The 13,730-nt window shown below is 41.4% G+C and overlaps 1 protein-coding gene across 3 annotated transcripts; it reads left to right on the forward strand.

The window, feature by feature from the left end:
• The first annotated feature begins 795 nt into the window (after positions 1–795).
• Positions 796–12,462, forward strand: LOC122776866. 3 transcript variants are annotated; one of them, XR_006361273.1, is made up of 7 exons: positions 796–1,292; positions 5,504–6,622; positions 6,777–6,991; positions 7,276–7,488; positions 7,704–8,275; positions 8,425–8,523; positions 8,612–8,678. XR_006361273.1 is itself a non-coding variant. In XM_044037628.1 (7 exons), the coding sequence occupies exons 1-7, from the start codon at positions 1,158–1,160 to the stop codon at positions 9,762–9,764; spliced, it is 2,358 nt and encodes a 785-aa protein (XP_043893563.1). In that variant the 5' UTR covers positions 810–1,157; the 3' UTR covers positions 9,765–12,462. The 3 variants fall into 3 exon arrangements, 2 of the variants coding, with proteins under 2 accessions (XP_043893563.1, XP_043893557.1); XM_044037628.1 differs by lacking the exon at positions 8,425–8,523 and adding an exon at positions 9,753–12,462 and having other exon boundaries at positions 810–1,292; positions 8,612–8,703; XM_044037622.1 differs by lacking the exon at positions 8,425–8,523 and adding an exon at positions 9,789–12,462 and having other exon boundaries at positions 812–1,292; positions 8,612–8,703.
• The last annotated feature ends 1,268 nt before the right edge of the window (positions 12,463–13,730 follow it).

Here is a 13,730-nt window from a genome sequence, read left to right on the forward strand (position 1 = left end):
ACTGGATTTGCTAGAGTTAAGTTGAAGACAGTGATGTTTTACCTCTCATCCATGAGGTGTCTTCGGTTCTTCCTCTGGAGAAGACTTCTAGGTGGAAATTTGTGGGACTTTGTGGCTACTATGACCCAGATCTTGGCATGACCAATTGTCTAGAACCCATGCAGCCAGAATTCATGGAAACATGGAGAGCAGGAGATCACAAGATGTCTAGGACATAGACTCCAGGGTGCCTGGGGACAATGACCCCTGTCCACATGGATTTTAGGTCGCAAGGACTCATGGTCACATGGACTCTTGGGAACAAGGAGTTAAGGGTAATAAGTCTCCAGGGCCCAAGAACTCCTGGGCATGAAGAATCATGGATACAAAGACTCCGAGGCACAAGGACTATGGGCAAAGGGACTCCAGTGTACAAGTACTTCTGGACACAAGAACCCCAAGATACAAGAAACTCTGGACACAGGGACTCCTGTGCACAACGACTCTGAGGCACAAGGACTATGGGTACAGGGACTCAACTCCTTGGCACAAGGACTATGGGCAGAGGGCCTCCAGGGTACAAGTACTCATGGGTACATGGACTTCTGGACACAAGAACGTGTGGTCACAACAACTCCTGGGTGCAACAACTCAGAGGCACAAGGACTATGGGCACAGGGACTACAAGCTATAAAGACTTGTGGAAACAACAACTCCTGGGCTCAGTGACTCTTGGGAACAAGGAGTTTGGAGGAGAAGGACCTTGGGATAGGGGTTGAGTCACTTCTATGTCCTGGTAGAAAATCACAGAATTAGTTTGTGACGTCACCACAGTGCCCCGCCCCCTCCAATCGCATTCTAAATAGCGTGTATGTTACATCCATTTGTTTGACAGTGTTAGAGCTGGAGGGCGGGAACGGCCGGATGCGGTACGCGCGTGCATGGGTACAGGGATGCCACATAGATGGATGAGACAGAGAGAGGGAGAGAGAGAGAGGTGTATAATACACAGCTAATATAGATTAATCTCTTCTGCTCTAATTCACCAACGAGATAAAAGCACAGCTCGATATTTCCTTCCCTCTCTCTCTCTCTCTCTCTCTCTCTCTGACACACTCTCTCCATTACTTACTTACACACACACACACACACACACGCATACACAGCTGCCAGCCTCTATGCTTCCGTCCTCGCGCCAGCGGGTGGCCGCCTGGCTGCTCGCTCTGCCGGCAGGAAGAGGTGGAGGAGAGGAGTGCGCGCGCCGCGGCCGCCTGGAGATGATCTCGTTTTGGCTGCTGTGCTGGAAGCTGTTGGTAGGTAAACAACACCCGTGCCGACACATGTAAACAACGGCTGTAAGGTAAACAAGGACACTTGTAGGGCCTCATCTTATCTTCCTCCCTCTCCTCTTCTTCCTCGTCCTCGTGCGGTGGCGATTTTCAGAGTGTTTTTATTTGAAGCTGAGATTTTTTTGAAGCTACTGCATCATCATCATCATCATCACATCTTCTGCTTCTAATCTCTCACGATTGTTGGTTCGATGCCTGGTTTTAAGGAAGGATGCTCTCTGTCTGTTATGTAACACTGTGATAATGAACACCGTGACTCACTGAGAACGAAAATACAAACACAAGAGAGGAGACTTAGGCTTAAAAATAAGGATTTGCTGTATTTTCCTCACCCTGATACCGAATAAATGATGTTTAAATCTAACAGGGATGCAACAGTTAACCAAATAATCAATGAATCGGCAACTATTTTCGATTTAAGTGTTTTTTAAGGACTAAAACTATTTGTATGTGTTATTGTCGAATACGGTAGAATAGAATTAAGGCTGTCAAAAGATTAAAAATAAAAAAAAATTCTGTACTTTCTCATTTTGATACTGTATTTACATGTAATCAGCTGCAATTTAATAACTGAGTTATTAAATTAACCTGAAACTATTATGACAAACAATTATCAGAGTTTTTTTAATTTTCACTGCAAAAATAGAACAGAATAGGGCTCAGGGCACCATTTTCAGATTAGCAAATTGTTGAATGCTTGATAATTCCTCATCTTCCATAAAACACATGATACCCAAAGTTGCTTTATAATCCTAACAGACACACAGGTTTGTGCAGCTACAACAAAGCTGCATCACTAACCTTAACCTAACCATAATTCTAATCCTTAAATCCTCAATTTTAACCAGTTCCTCAGAAAATGAGGTTCTGCCACATGAGGACCAGGTTTTGGTCTCCATGAGGAGACTGGTCCTGACAAGGTCAGTAGTAAGGTCCTAAAGAGGTCACAGCTACATGGACACACACACACACACAGATTAAACAAGTGGTTCTTGTGCTCAGTCTCTCCAGATTAATTCCATCTAGAAACTTGTTTCATATACAAAGTACAAAATGAAAAGATGTGCAAGGTGACAGAAGTCAGAGGTCAGAGAGGCTCACCAATAATCTACACGGTTTCCTGGCTGACAATCCAGACAGACAGTCAGTCAGTGATGGGAAATCTGGATTAGAGCCGAAAGCTGCTCCATGTGTAACCAATAACTCTCCACTGCACATGTTGAGACTTCTCTATCAAAGAATGAAAATTTAGTTTTGATTAGTAATTGATCGAATTGATCTTTTTTATGCATCCTTCTGGGTTTACAGTGGGTTTTTTCAGCCTTTAATTTGGATTAAGTTGACTTTATTTTAGTCGAAGTATACAGTACACAATCTTATGAACACATTTGACAAAAGAACTTCCTGTTAGACAGACTTTTTCAACTGGAAGTTTGTGCCACTTTCTAAACGCCGCTCTCCTTATGTAGCACATTCCATAGAATAAAATCAGCGTTGTTTTTTTTTACATTACAACTTGTAACAGTTGATCCCTTTGTGGCTTCTATCACTCAAGTTCAAATGTGTTATTTTGTGACGTGACAAAAACGTAGCAAACAAAGCAGCAGTAAACAGAAAGCTGCCAGGTCCCAGTGAGCTAAAAACGCTGATTTTCTCTATAGGCTTTGGTGTCTTTCACAAACCTCTGTTTCCAGGCAGAAAACGCAGCCTAACAGTCTGAAATCATGATAAAATCCTGTTTTGTCCCATTACATGTCTGATCACCAAATTTACAGACACACTGTATTTTCTGAGTCCAGTGTTTGCCACAGGTTTAAAGTCTGGAAAACACCCAAACATTGATTGGACGTGGCAGACATGAGCTGTACCAGTCAGACAGTGAGGACAGGGTCACATTTGAATTCATGTCCCTTCAGTTCATTTTCAGTGAGGACGTGGTCGAGACACTTTCGATCGTGTCACAAATTTATCCTGCATCCACATTCACATCACATCAAATTTTTTGACTAATGGAATCCCCCACAGTCACCGGTGAACTGTGTATAATGTGTGTGTGATGGATTTGACTCCAATATCCATATTTACATAACCTTACGATGACATAAGAAGCAGAGGTGATGTATGCAAGGGCACAACAAATGTTGGGTAACGAGGGGCACTTACCTCCGACATCCATTCCTGGATGATTTTTTGGATCTTACCTGTGGTCATGGGTTCTTCTTGGGTCATGTGCTTTAGAAACAATCTCAGGCTTGATAAAACCTGATAAAAACCAAACCTGGCCAATGGTTTGGGCCAGGTGCAGACAAATATGTTCTGAAATTGTAATTGCTTTGAGCCACAGCCATGGATCAACTTTTCACATAGCAGCATGGGTGCCGGTCAATCCAATCACATGATGCTTTTTTTGATGGAGAGTGCACCCAACAATGGCGGACATCATATATCCACCAGCAAGTCGAGAGGAGCCAGCTGAGGTCGTTCAGGCATCTGATTAGGATGCCTCCTGGAAGCCTCCCTGGGGAGGTGTTTCAGGCATGTCCGTCTGGGAGGAGACCCGGGGGCCAACCCAAGACACACTGGAGGGATTATATCTTTCGGCTGGCCTGGGAATGCCTTTGGATCCCCCCAGAGGAGCTGGTAAAAGAGGCTAGGGAGAGGGCTGTGGGCTTCATAATGGACCAATACTGACCGATTCCCATCCCCCTTAGCAAATATTGCTTCGAAATCTGTCCTGACAGACAATGCTCTGGTAAACATTTATAGCATTACATCTACGCCAGAGAACATAGATGTTGGACCACTAACCTGGGAAATGGTCATTGCTGTAGCTGCACTATCTGCTTCGAGGCTTTAGTTGATGTGTGGCCTCTACTGGCATAAAACACAATTTCAAGTGTAGTCCATAGACAGACACTGTAGGTTCATTTACCAGCAGCTAACCACCTAACAAAACTCTTTAGATAAAGAAATATGAAGAATGCTTTTTTGAGGAGACAGATGAAATACCAAACTTCACCTACAGGTGCTGTAAACATAAAGGTTTTACTCTGATACGCATCAACAAATTCATATTAGTGAGTAGCCGAGAACGATTGATTCCTCTGATCTTTCCTCAATCTCCAAATGACTTCACTGAAAGTGCTCGCCTGCCTCTGTATCTATACTTAGTGTTACCATGGAAACGCCTACCAACTGTCACTGGCACATGCCTGGACTGACAGACCATAATAATAACAATAACGGCCCACTCACAGCCAACGCACTGCCACCATGGTAACGTTATGAGGGCTTGAGTTGAGCCCATCAAACATTTATCGGCCATATACAAATTTAACAACACTCTGCTGTGTGTTTGTGTTTGTGCTGTACCGTTATACATGTGCCTTCATGTACTTATGAACGTCTACATGTGCAAGTAGAGGATAAATGTATGTGTAGAATGCAAGAATAATCCAGTTTCTTGGTTGTTTTTTTACCTGAAACTGTTGTTTTTCCTCACACTCCGCTGGTAAAAAGTCTAATTTGTAACGTAGATGCAGAAAAGGTATATATAAGTTCCTCTGTTTAAGGTTATGGTCTGGATTCTATGTTGGTCAATCCATGTTTGAAATTCTGGCCCGCCCACTTAAAATCACTCTCCAAACCAAAACATATAGCTTGGCCTTCTCCGGGATTCGGGAAGTCCTAACCAATTAATGAGCCAGCTAACCTAATAGAGACGGACGATTCTGATTGGATAACATGTTTCAGGACAGTAACCCTTTCATTGCTGATGGGAACTTGACAGTAAACTGAACTTTAGAACATAGATGAGAGAAAATGTATTAAATGTATTGTTTTAAATTAAATGACATAGATTTTTTAAATATATATATATTCTTGCAGAGGCCACAGGAAATAGCATACATCAAAATATTTATATATTTATATTGTGTCTTCCAAATATGAAATCTAAGAATTTTTGAACTCAAAGAATCCACAGCCTGTTCCTCATCCACTCCACGATCATTCTAGAATGATTTTCTGTTAGGAAGACGGGTGTATCGTCTGCATAGTGGAGCACAACATTTAAAAATCCTGAAAATGAGCTGTATAATGTTCTATAAGAACATTACTGTATATAAATATTGTATATTAGTAATCATACTATAATGTCTTGTGTTCATCGACAGCGAGCGACAGCTGGTTTGAGGAGGACAACACCGGAGCTAACGGACAGTAGCCACAACAGTTACGACAACCCTGCGGACGATTCTCCCGCCACCGCGCAGCTGACAGACCCAGTTACCATGGAGATCAGCTCATCTCCGCCGCACACGGACCTGGAAAGAGACAACTTGTTTAACTATCACAGCCAGGAAGAGGAGGAGGCACTCCATTACCCAGAGTTCACGGGGTCAGATGAAGTTGTGGAGGGAGAGAAAGATGAAAGACGAGATGGAGACGAGTGCGACTATCTCGTTTTTGCGATAGGAGAGGACAAGGGAGGTGAAAGTGTGGAGGTAGAAGACGTAGAGAGAGAAGTGGAGGTGGAGGAGGAGGGAGAAGATGGAGGAAGAGGAGAAACAGAAGGTGAGGATGAACGGAGAGGAGAGATAGAGGGAGAAGAAGGTAGAGGAGAAACGGAAGGGGAAGTTGAAGTGGGGAGAGAATTTAAGCTGGAAGACGACGACAGAGGTAAAGTGGAGGGAGAAGATGAGAGTAAAATAGATTGGGGGAGGAGAGAGATAGAGGGAGAAGATGAGGGGAGGGAAAACGTTGAGGGGGAAGATGGAGAAAGTGTTGAAGGAGAGAAAGAAGACGCTCTGTCAGAGCTTCTCATGTTATCTGTCTCCGACAGTCCAGCGTGTCTGTTATCATCAGAGATGCTCATCAACACCTCACACTCCTCAGAACAGCCAATGGCGGCCATGGCGGTGACAGCGGCCATTTTGCAAGCTGCCTCTGTTCATGACGTTGGCAACAGAGACGACCTTAGTGACGGTCACCTTAGCGACTGCCTCCAGGCCGAGCTGGCTGTCGTGTACTCGGACAGCGATGCTGAGAGAGACGACCATTTGGCTCTGTCCGTGACGTCCGAGGTCGTCGACCACGAGGAAGCAGGTGAGTGTGATGGAGGGAGCAAGGACGTAGAAGAGGAGAGGCGAGAGGAAGAATTGGAAAATGAAAGAGAGGAGAGGGGAAGCAGGGATGGCGCTGATGAGGACAACGAGCAGATGAGGAGGTCCAATCTCTTCCTGCGATCTCCGTCTCCTAGCTCCACAGCGAGCTCCACGGATCCCGACAGGAAGGTAAGCTGCTCATTGTGCTTCTTAGCCTCAAACTCTCATTCTTTCATTCATCTTCTACCACTTTATCCTCCACATGAGGGTTGCAGGGGCCTCTGGTGACAACAAGTTATGGTTTCACCGTGTTGTAAACTGTGCCCCTCGTGCTTCTCATCAGCTCCCTGCAGATTTCTGCGTGCAGCAAGAGATGTGCAGTGAGAACGTCTCCACTGAACACGTGGACTTCTTGTTGGCCCGACGGCAATGGAAGAAAATGGAGGAAGAGGTCAAAGGTCAGCCCATCCCTAAACCTGTGCTCAGAGCTCAGGGAAGCTTCCAGGGAACCCACACTTCTCTGTACCCGCCGACCCGCAGCCCGCGACTCAAACACAGGTACCAGGTTTTTTTTGTCATACTTCAAATTAAGAGTCCAATTTTACAGCTTACAAGTTTACAAACTTCAGTTTCCTGTTGAAAAAATCTGTCTAACACTGAGATAAAGATGTCAACATATTCTGAAGATATCATAGACTTAAACTGACGAAGATTTTATTAGCTGAGTCTTTTATTAAGTGGCTAAAACTGAAGTTTGTGAACCACTCACTCTCCCACACCAAACTCCATAGAGAAAATCAGTTAGCACTGGACTGGGATTCATCCTGTCCTCTCAATTAAAGGGGCAGTAATCCGCCAGTGACCACCACGGAGCCCTCGCTAGCCTCCACCCTGTCACCCAGCTCAGAGGACTCAGGCCTGGATGACTCGCTGTACCGCTGCCCCCTGGAGGAGCCGGAGAGCGCTGTAGAGCGAGAGATCCGACTGACTCTGGAGAGAGAAGAGCGGCACCGCAGAGAGAGGGGGATGCTCGCACAGGGTCTGACTTTACCTAGGTAAAAAAAACCAAATAACCAAATAATACAAGTTCCTATTTAATCACCAAATTGTAGTCCTCTGAAGCTTAATCAGAACCGAATCGTGAAGTACCAAGACATTCCCAGCCTCGCCATGTATAAACTGCAAAATAGGATTTAAAACCACAGAGTTCAGAGTTTGCCATGAACCAGAACTGAACAGTATGTGTGTTTTTTCTGCTATTCCCATTCAGACCGCCCACACTGCGAACAGGACGATCTCCACCGCGACCTCCCGCCTGCCGGACACCCACTCTGTCCATCTCCCCTTCTCCCTCCTGCTCCTCCTCCTCCTCCCTCCCTCGATCCGTCTACCATGAGATGACGGCCAACAACGTCATCATCCTGGAGCCGGACTCTTCCAGCTCTTCCTCCAGGAACCGCCTCCTCCCTTCGTCAATCGGAGCTCTCTCTGAATGGCCGTCAAGCCTTGACGCAGTGCCCTCCGCCAACGTCATCGTCGTGGAAACGTCCAATTTGATCATCCGCAGCGCTTCAGAGTTCTGCCTGAGCTCCGCCACGCCCTCAACGGCCGAGACGCAGGAGAGTACCTTCACGTCCAATCCCTTTTTCAAGCTGCGCTCGCTCAGCAGCCAGTCTCTGGTGGAGCAGGAGATCAAGGTGGTGAGGCAGCGGGAGGAAGAGTGGAGGAGGCAGAGGGAGGACATGTGGAGGAGGAGGAGAGAGGAGGAGTGGAGGAGAGGGAGAGAGAGGTACGACACCGTGCTGGTGTCTCCAGGCCTGACGGACAACGTCAGCTTCAATGGTACGTGTTCTCCACAGCAAATTTAAATTCACCAGTTTGCAGATGACGCTGTGTTTTATTTTTAACTGTTGCCAGTTTGACTCTGGCATCTGTGGCACAGATCGGTGCCACTTGAGCATTAAGGGTTAAAATGCTTTATCTGTGATCAGATTGCAGTCGGATTGCAGCTTACCGCATATAACTACATTTGTAAAAACATCCATCTGCTAAACCACTACAGGAGGTGGTCGGAGATGCATCGTGATTGGGTAACATTGGTAGCTCCAAGCACAGCTAACGTTTCGCTGGTGTTGTTAAATTTTGAAATCATTTTTGTTTACTTTTCTTTCAATGCAGTGCCCGAGGTTCCAGACAGATGTGTCTCCTCCCCTTCGTCCCCCTCCAGAACCCGCAAAATGGAACGGTCCAGTTTGTCCTGTGACCACAAGGTTGACTAACACACACTCACACACACACAAATACACACAGACAAACGGAAACTCCACTCCTTTACTCCTTACCTACTTTTGTGCATCAGACATTCAAACATTGAACTTTACAAGCGTCTGCCAACTCAAATCACATTATGCAAATACTCCAGCACAGGTGCTAGCTAATCACATCATGCTAATGCGTTCAGCTCAAATACTACACAGCTCAAACACACAAACTTGTTCTTCACGTTACTGATGTTTTCTTGTCCGACAAATTGGACCCAACACTGGTGACATTGCAAACAACCCATCACCATCACTTTAGCAACGTTAGTTATGCAGTTAGCCATGACAGAGACTGCTTTGCTACCCTCTGATAGCTACCTCCAACAGAGAAGTTATAAATATGTAGGTTTTGAAGGAAAAAAGGTTTTATTTTAAATTTTTTAAATGTCCTAGAGATCACATCAACATGCAATATAGTTTCTGCAAATATGTTGATTATTAATCAGTTACTAATTTAATTGTCAACTATTTTGATCCCAGATTAGTTGGTTTTAGTGGAGTTTTCAGATTCTTTCAGTTTCTTTGCTCCATGTAACAAAGAAATCATTAAAACTGAATCATTTCGGTTATTTCATACTTTTTTTGGACCAGACAAATAATCAACAGTTGAAAAATAGTTGCAGCTCTAATATATAGTAATTGACATGGTCAGAATACAAATCAAAGAAAAATCCTACACACTTGTGTATAAGTATGTGACATACAGCATGTACAGTATATGTGTGTAAGTACGTGGCATGACACTTTTTTATTTTTGTTAATTGATTTCTTCCTTTACTCATTCATTAATTTTTGTAAATTGTGAACGTTATGATTCGTCAATCAGTCCGAGTCGGATTAAATCTTTTAATCCCTTAGTTCACAATTTAGCTAATTTTATTCAGTATTCATCAGTTTTTGTTTTAACCTGCTTGCCTTCCATCAGATTTGTTTTCATTTTTCTCATTTGTCACAACCCACCCACCCATCCATCCTTCATCCATCCATCCTGGTTCCAGTGGTTTAGCTGAATCTTCCCACCTCCCTCCTTCCAGTTCCCCGCCTCCCTCTCTTCTGTGCCTCAACGACAGAACGCCATGGCGCAGCGGTGGGAGGCCTCTCTTTTAGCCAATCAGAAGAAGGAGTAAGGAAGAAGATTTTAAACCCAAAATGAAGATCTACACCGTTTTTTTTCTTTTTAAAAGTCCTTACTTTGTCGTTAAAAGTCACACATTCCGACGTCCACTGTGGTCAGAACCACATGAGCAGCGACTTCACGGCGTCTGATTCCTGTGTGCGATGATCACAGCATGTTAATGAGAAGAGGAGGAGATTAAATGCACTTTGTCTGAAGCTGTAAAAAAATTGTAAAAAAAACAATGGAACATAATGCCATGTCAGACACTTTAAGTAGAGTAAATAACAATAACGAATAAAAGTATAGAAACTCATAAATGTCAGTACAATATTTGATGTTTATTTTATTCTTTATAATGTAGTATTTACAGCACTTTCAGCGTATACACTGGCAAAAAAACGTAATTAGGTTTATTCAAACTAGTACAATTAACAGATTATATGAATACATATCATATTACTTGTTAATTTTTAGTTTGCATCAACTTAATTAACTTGAAAGTTAAAGTTAGCTTCACTTAAGTTTTTAATAAACTTAATTTGTGTTCAATTGAATTATTTATTAACTATTTATTGATTTGTATCAGTACGACTGACTGTAACGGAGAGATTTAATTTATTTTAGCCTTCTTTAAAAGCATGTTTATTTTTAAAAAATATTGTATCTATGCATCGGAGAAATTTGAGATATGCTATTTTCTTGTTTTTAAACAGGTGCCAATCAGTGGAGAGTTTAAAACAAATCACTGCCTTTAATCAAATTAAATGAGCCAGTAATTATATTTGCCACCTTTAAAATTATAATATGTCATGAATGGTTGCTACAGCACTTACTAATGAATCGGAAATTCTAACTCTCTAATGTATCGTAAAGATTTTTAATTAAATATTTTTATGTCCTTTTTTTGTCTTGATTCCTAAAAAAAGAAAGAAAAGAAAAAGAGATTTATCGTATTTTATTTTTGCTGCGTATATTTATGAATTCAGCAGTGCTTATGAATCCTTAAAGGCCTTTATTTGTAAACAAAAAATGTTTATAATACATTGTGTCAGAACGACGTATTGAAACTAGAATTATGCCATTGTTTGTTTTTAGGAGTGGATTAAAGCTACAACATTAGAAGGTTTTAGCATATTATCTATATTTTCCTGTGATTTCATCACTCTACTATGCTACTAAGTGTTGTTGTTTTTTCACCCCCCATGTCTATTTTTCAGTAAAACTTTCATTTTATGGTAGACTTATTCACCATTACCTGCTTCTTTAACAGCATGCTTCCCGTATTAGGAGCATACCTGTTCTTTATTAGTCACAATAAAGCACTTATTAATATTCTTTAATATAAAATGAGTAGGACTTTACATAGCATAGTATGTGAATAATATATTCCGTAATACTATTTAGTTATTATTAAATTATTTTGCCAGTAGGTGGGGAAATGACTTTAATTTGATATCTGTATATATGTAGATGGCAGGCATGAAGTTTAGTGAAGATTCGACCATGTATGGTTTTACGAGTTCGAGTAATTTCGTGTTTAGCATTAGCATCGTGACGTAATCTTTTACACGGCGCACCGCACATTCATCGAGGCTTTGCGACGACTTCACAGCTTTTAAGATATAGGCCGCAAAAAGTTGGAAGTTGTCAAATTTATCGCAGGGGAAGTTTGTTTCAGCTTAGCATTGTAGAAAATTGTCACAAAATGGTGGCTCAATTCAAAATGGCCAACTTCTCATTGAGCTTAAATAACGGGACCAACTTGTTTTTATATCAACATTTCAGGTCACGCAGGTCTGTACAGAAATGGCTGTAGATTCTAGGGGGCACTGCTGAGCTACTCAAATAGTTTAAAAAAGGAGCAGTTAAGGGATATTTATACAAAATACATTAATAAGTGCATTTTTATGACTAATAAAGAGTCGCTATGCTACTAAAGTGGATTGGATTTTTTTGTTTTTGTTCAACGCACAGTAACTAGAGGTTTGTCGACAGGTGTTATAAAGCTCAGCATGTTTCTGTATTAGATACATTTGGTTATCTACGGGGCATATATATATATATATATATATACATATATATATATATATACTGTATATGAATATATATATACAGTATATATACACAGACACACAATGCTGCACGCTTAGTGTTTGCCCTGTGAGGTCATTAAAGTCGGGGGTCGTGTTTTCACATCCACACTTGGTTTGTTTCTCGGTTTTACGTTTAGCGCTGGATTAAAGATTTTCTTATTTAACGTATTTTCTTCTTCTTATGATTGTTATTATTATTATTATGATTATTATTATTGTTAAGGAACAACAATCAGAATTTCTGCTTTTCTCATGTCCGGTGTGGTCGTGTCGCATGCTACTTTGCGATTATTACAGGGTGACACCAAATAATACTTGCTATATACTCATATAGACTCATACAGTATACACAGCTTTTCAGACCATTTCCAGACTTTAGTTATTTATTCTGATTCCCATTATTTCTTAGTTTATTTGTCATTATTATGATTATTGTCAACTGAAATATCTGGTGAAGACAACTTCAATAAGTAAATAAATAATGTGTGACTCCAGAAACCACTGGTGTGTGTGTCTGTTTCTTTTCTGTTAGGAATCGTACAATAACATCACGCAATCCCAGCATGCAACGGTCAGAATGAAAACGCCGCCATTTTGGCAGGAAGTTGCTCTGTTCTCTTAACCACAGACGTACACACAGTGTGTACCAGGCAATTATCTCAATAAAACTTGTATACTCACTGGCTGTTTTCTTAAAAAGTGAAAGAAAGTCCAGGACAAGCAAACTGGAGAACGTTTTCAACAACGCTAGCGATTTAAGCGAAGACTCCATTCTGCTCTTCAGGGCACAGAATCCAACGCTAACCTTTTATTTTCCGTGTTTTTATTACGATGTTTAAGCATTATCTGGAGTAAAATTAGGGAAAGTTTATCCTAAAGTTGATGTCAGAAAACTGCAAGTGCGAATTTTGACTTCCTACAACTGGAATACACGTTGGGCGTAAAGTATAAACTGGAATGCCCACCTTGGGGATTCCAAAATGGCTGCCACTTGCCTCAGTAGTAAAAACATAATATTTTTACTGTTATTTGCAATTCTGTCTTTTTAGTTTCACATTAAATCAGTGGCACACAATACTGTTGCTGTTTTTATCTGTGGACACGTTGCTACAGATTGTAGAACACTGTGTTGAGTGTTGCTAATGGCTAGTATCGCTAACAATGGCTAGCCTGATATACATTAACACACAGGCATGAACGGGTATTTTTACTCAAACCCTACGGATGTTTTAATGTAGTTGTTGTGATTTGTTGATGTAGATGTTTGACAAACATACTGGCAATTTCCCGTTGCTTTATTCCAGCACTTCGTCCGTTGGGTGAGAAAAGCGTGATTTCCTGCCTCCACAACAGTTGTGTGTGTGCAACCATTACTGCCACCAGGTGTTTGTAAATAATATTACAAAAAATGTGACATTGAATACAGATGAGAAAACACAGTGGAGTAAAACTAACTGACTATAAAATTATTAAATGCTTATTTATTTAATAATTTACTCCACACTATGCAATACTTATATACTGTGCACTACTTATATTGTATATACAGATTTTTATCCTGCTTAAATTACATTCCAACTGTGCAATATCTGTATTTTTAAATGGTACCCTGCTAAAATCACTTTCATACTGTGTAAATGTTTATATTTCTATTTTTATATACTGCAAAATTACATTTCACTCTGTGATATTTATATTCTATATGCTGCTAAAATCATATCTCACACTGTGATATTTATATTTCTATATTTCATATACTGTTAAAA

The sequence above is a fragment of the Solea senegalensis genome, linkage group LG1, assembly GCF_019176455.1.
Source record: "Solea senegalensis isolate Sse05_10M linkage group LG1, IFAPA_SoseM_1, whole genome shotgun sequence".
In the NCBI taxonomy this organism is placed as follows: domain Eukaryota; kingdom Metazoa; phylum Chordata; class Actinopteri; order Pleuronectiformes; family Soleidae; genus Solea; species Solea senegalensis.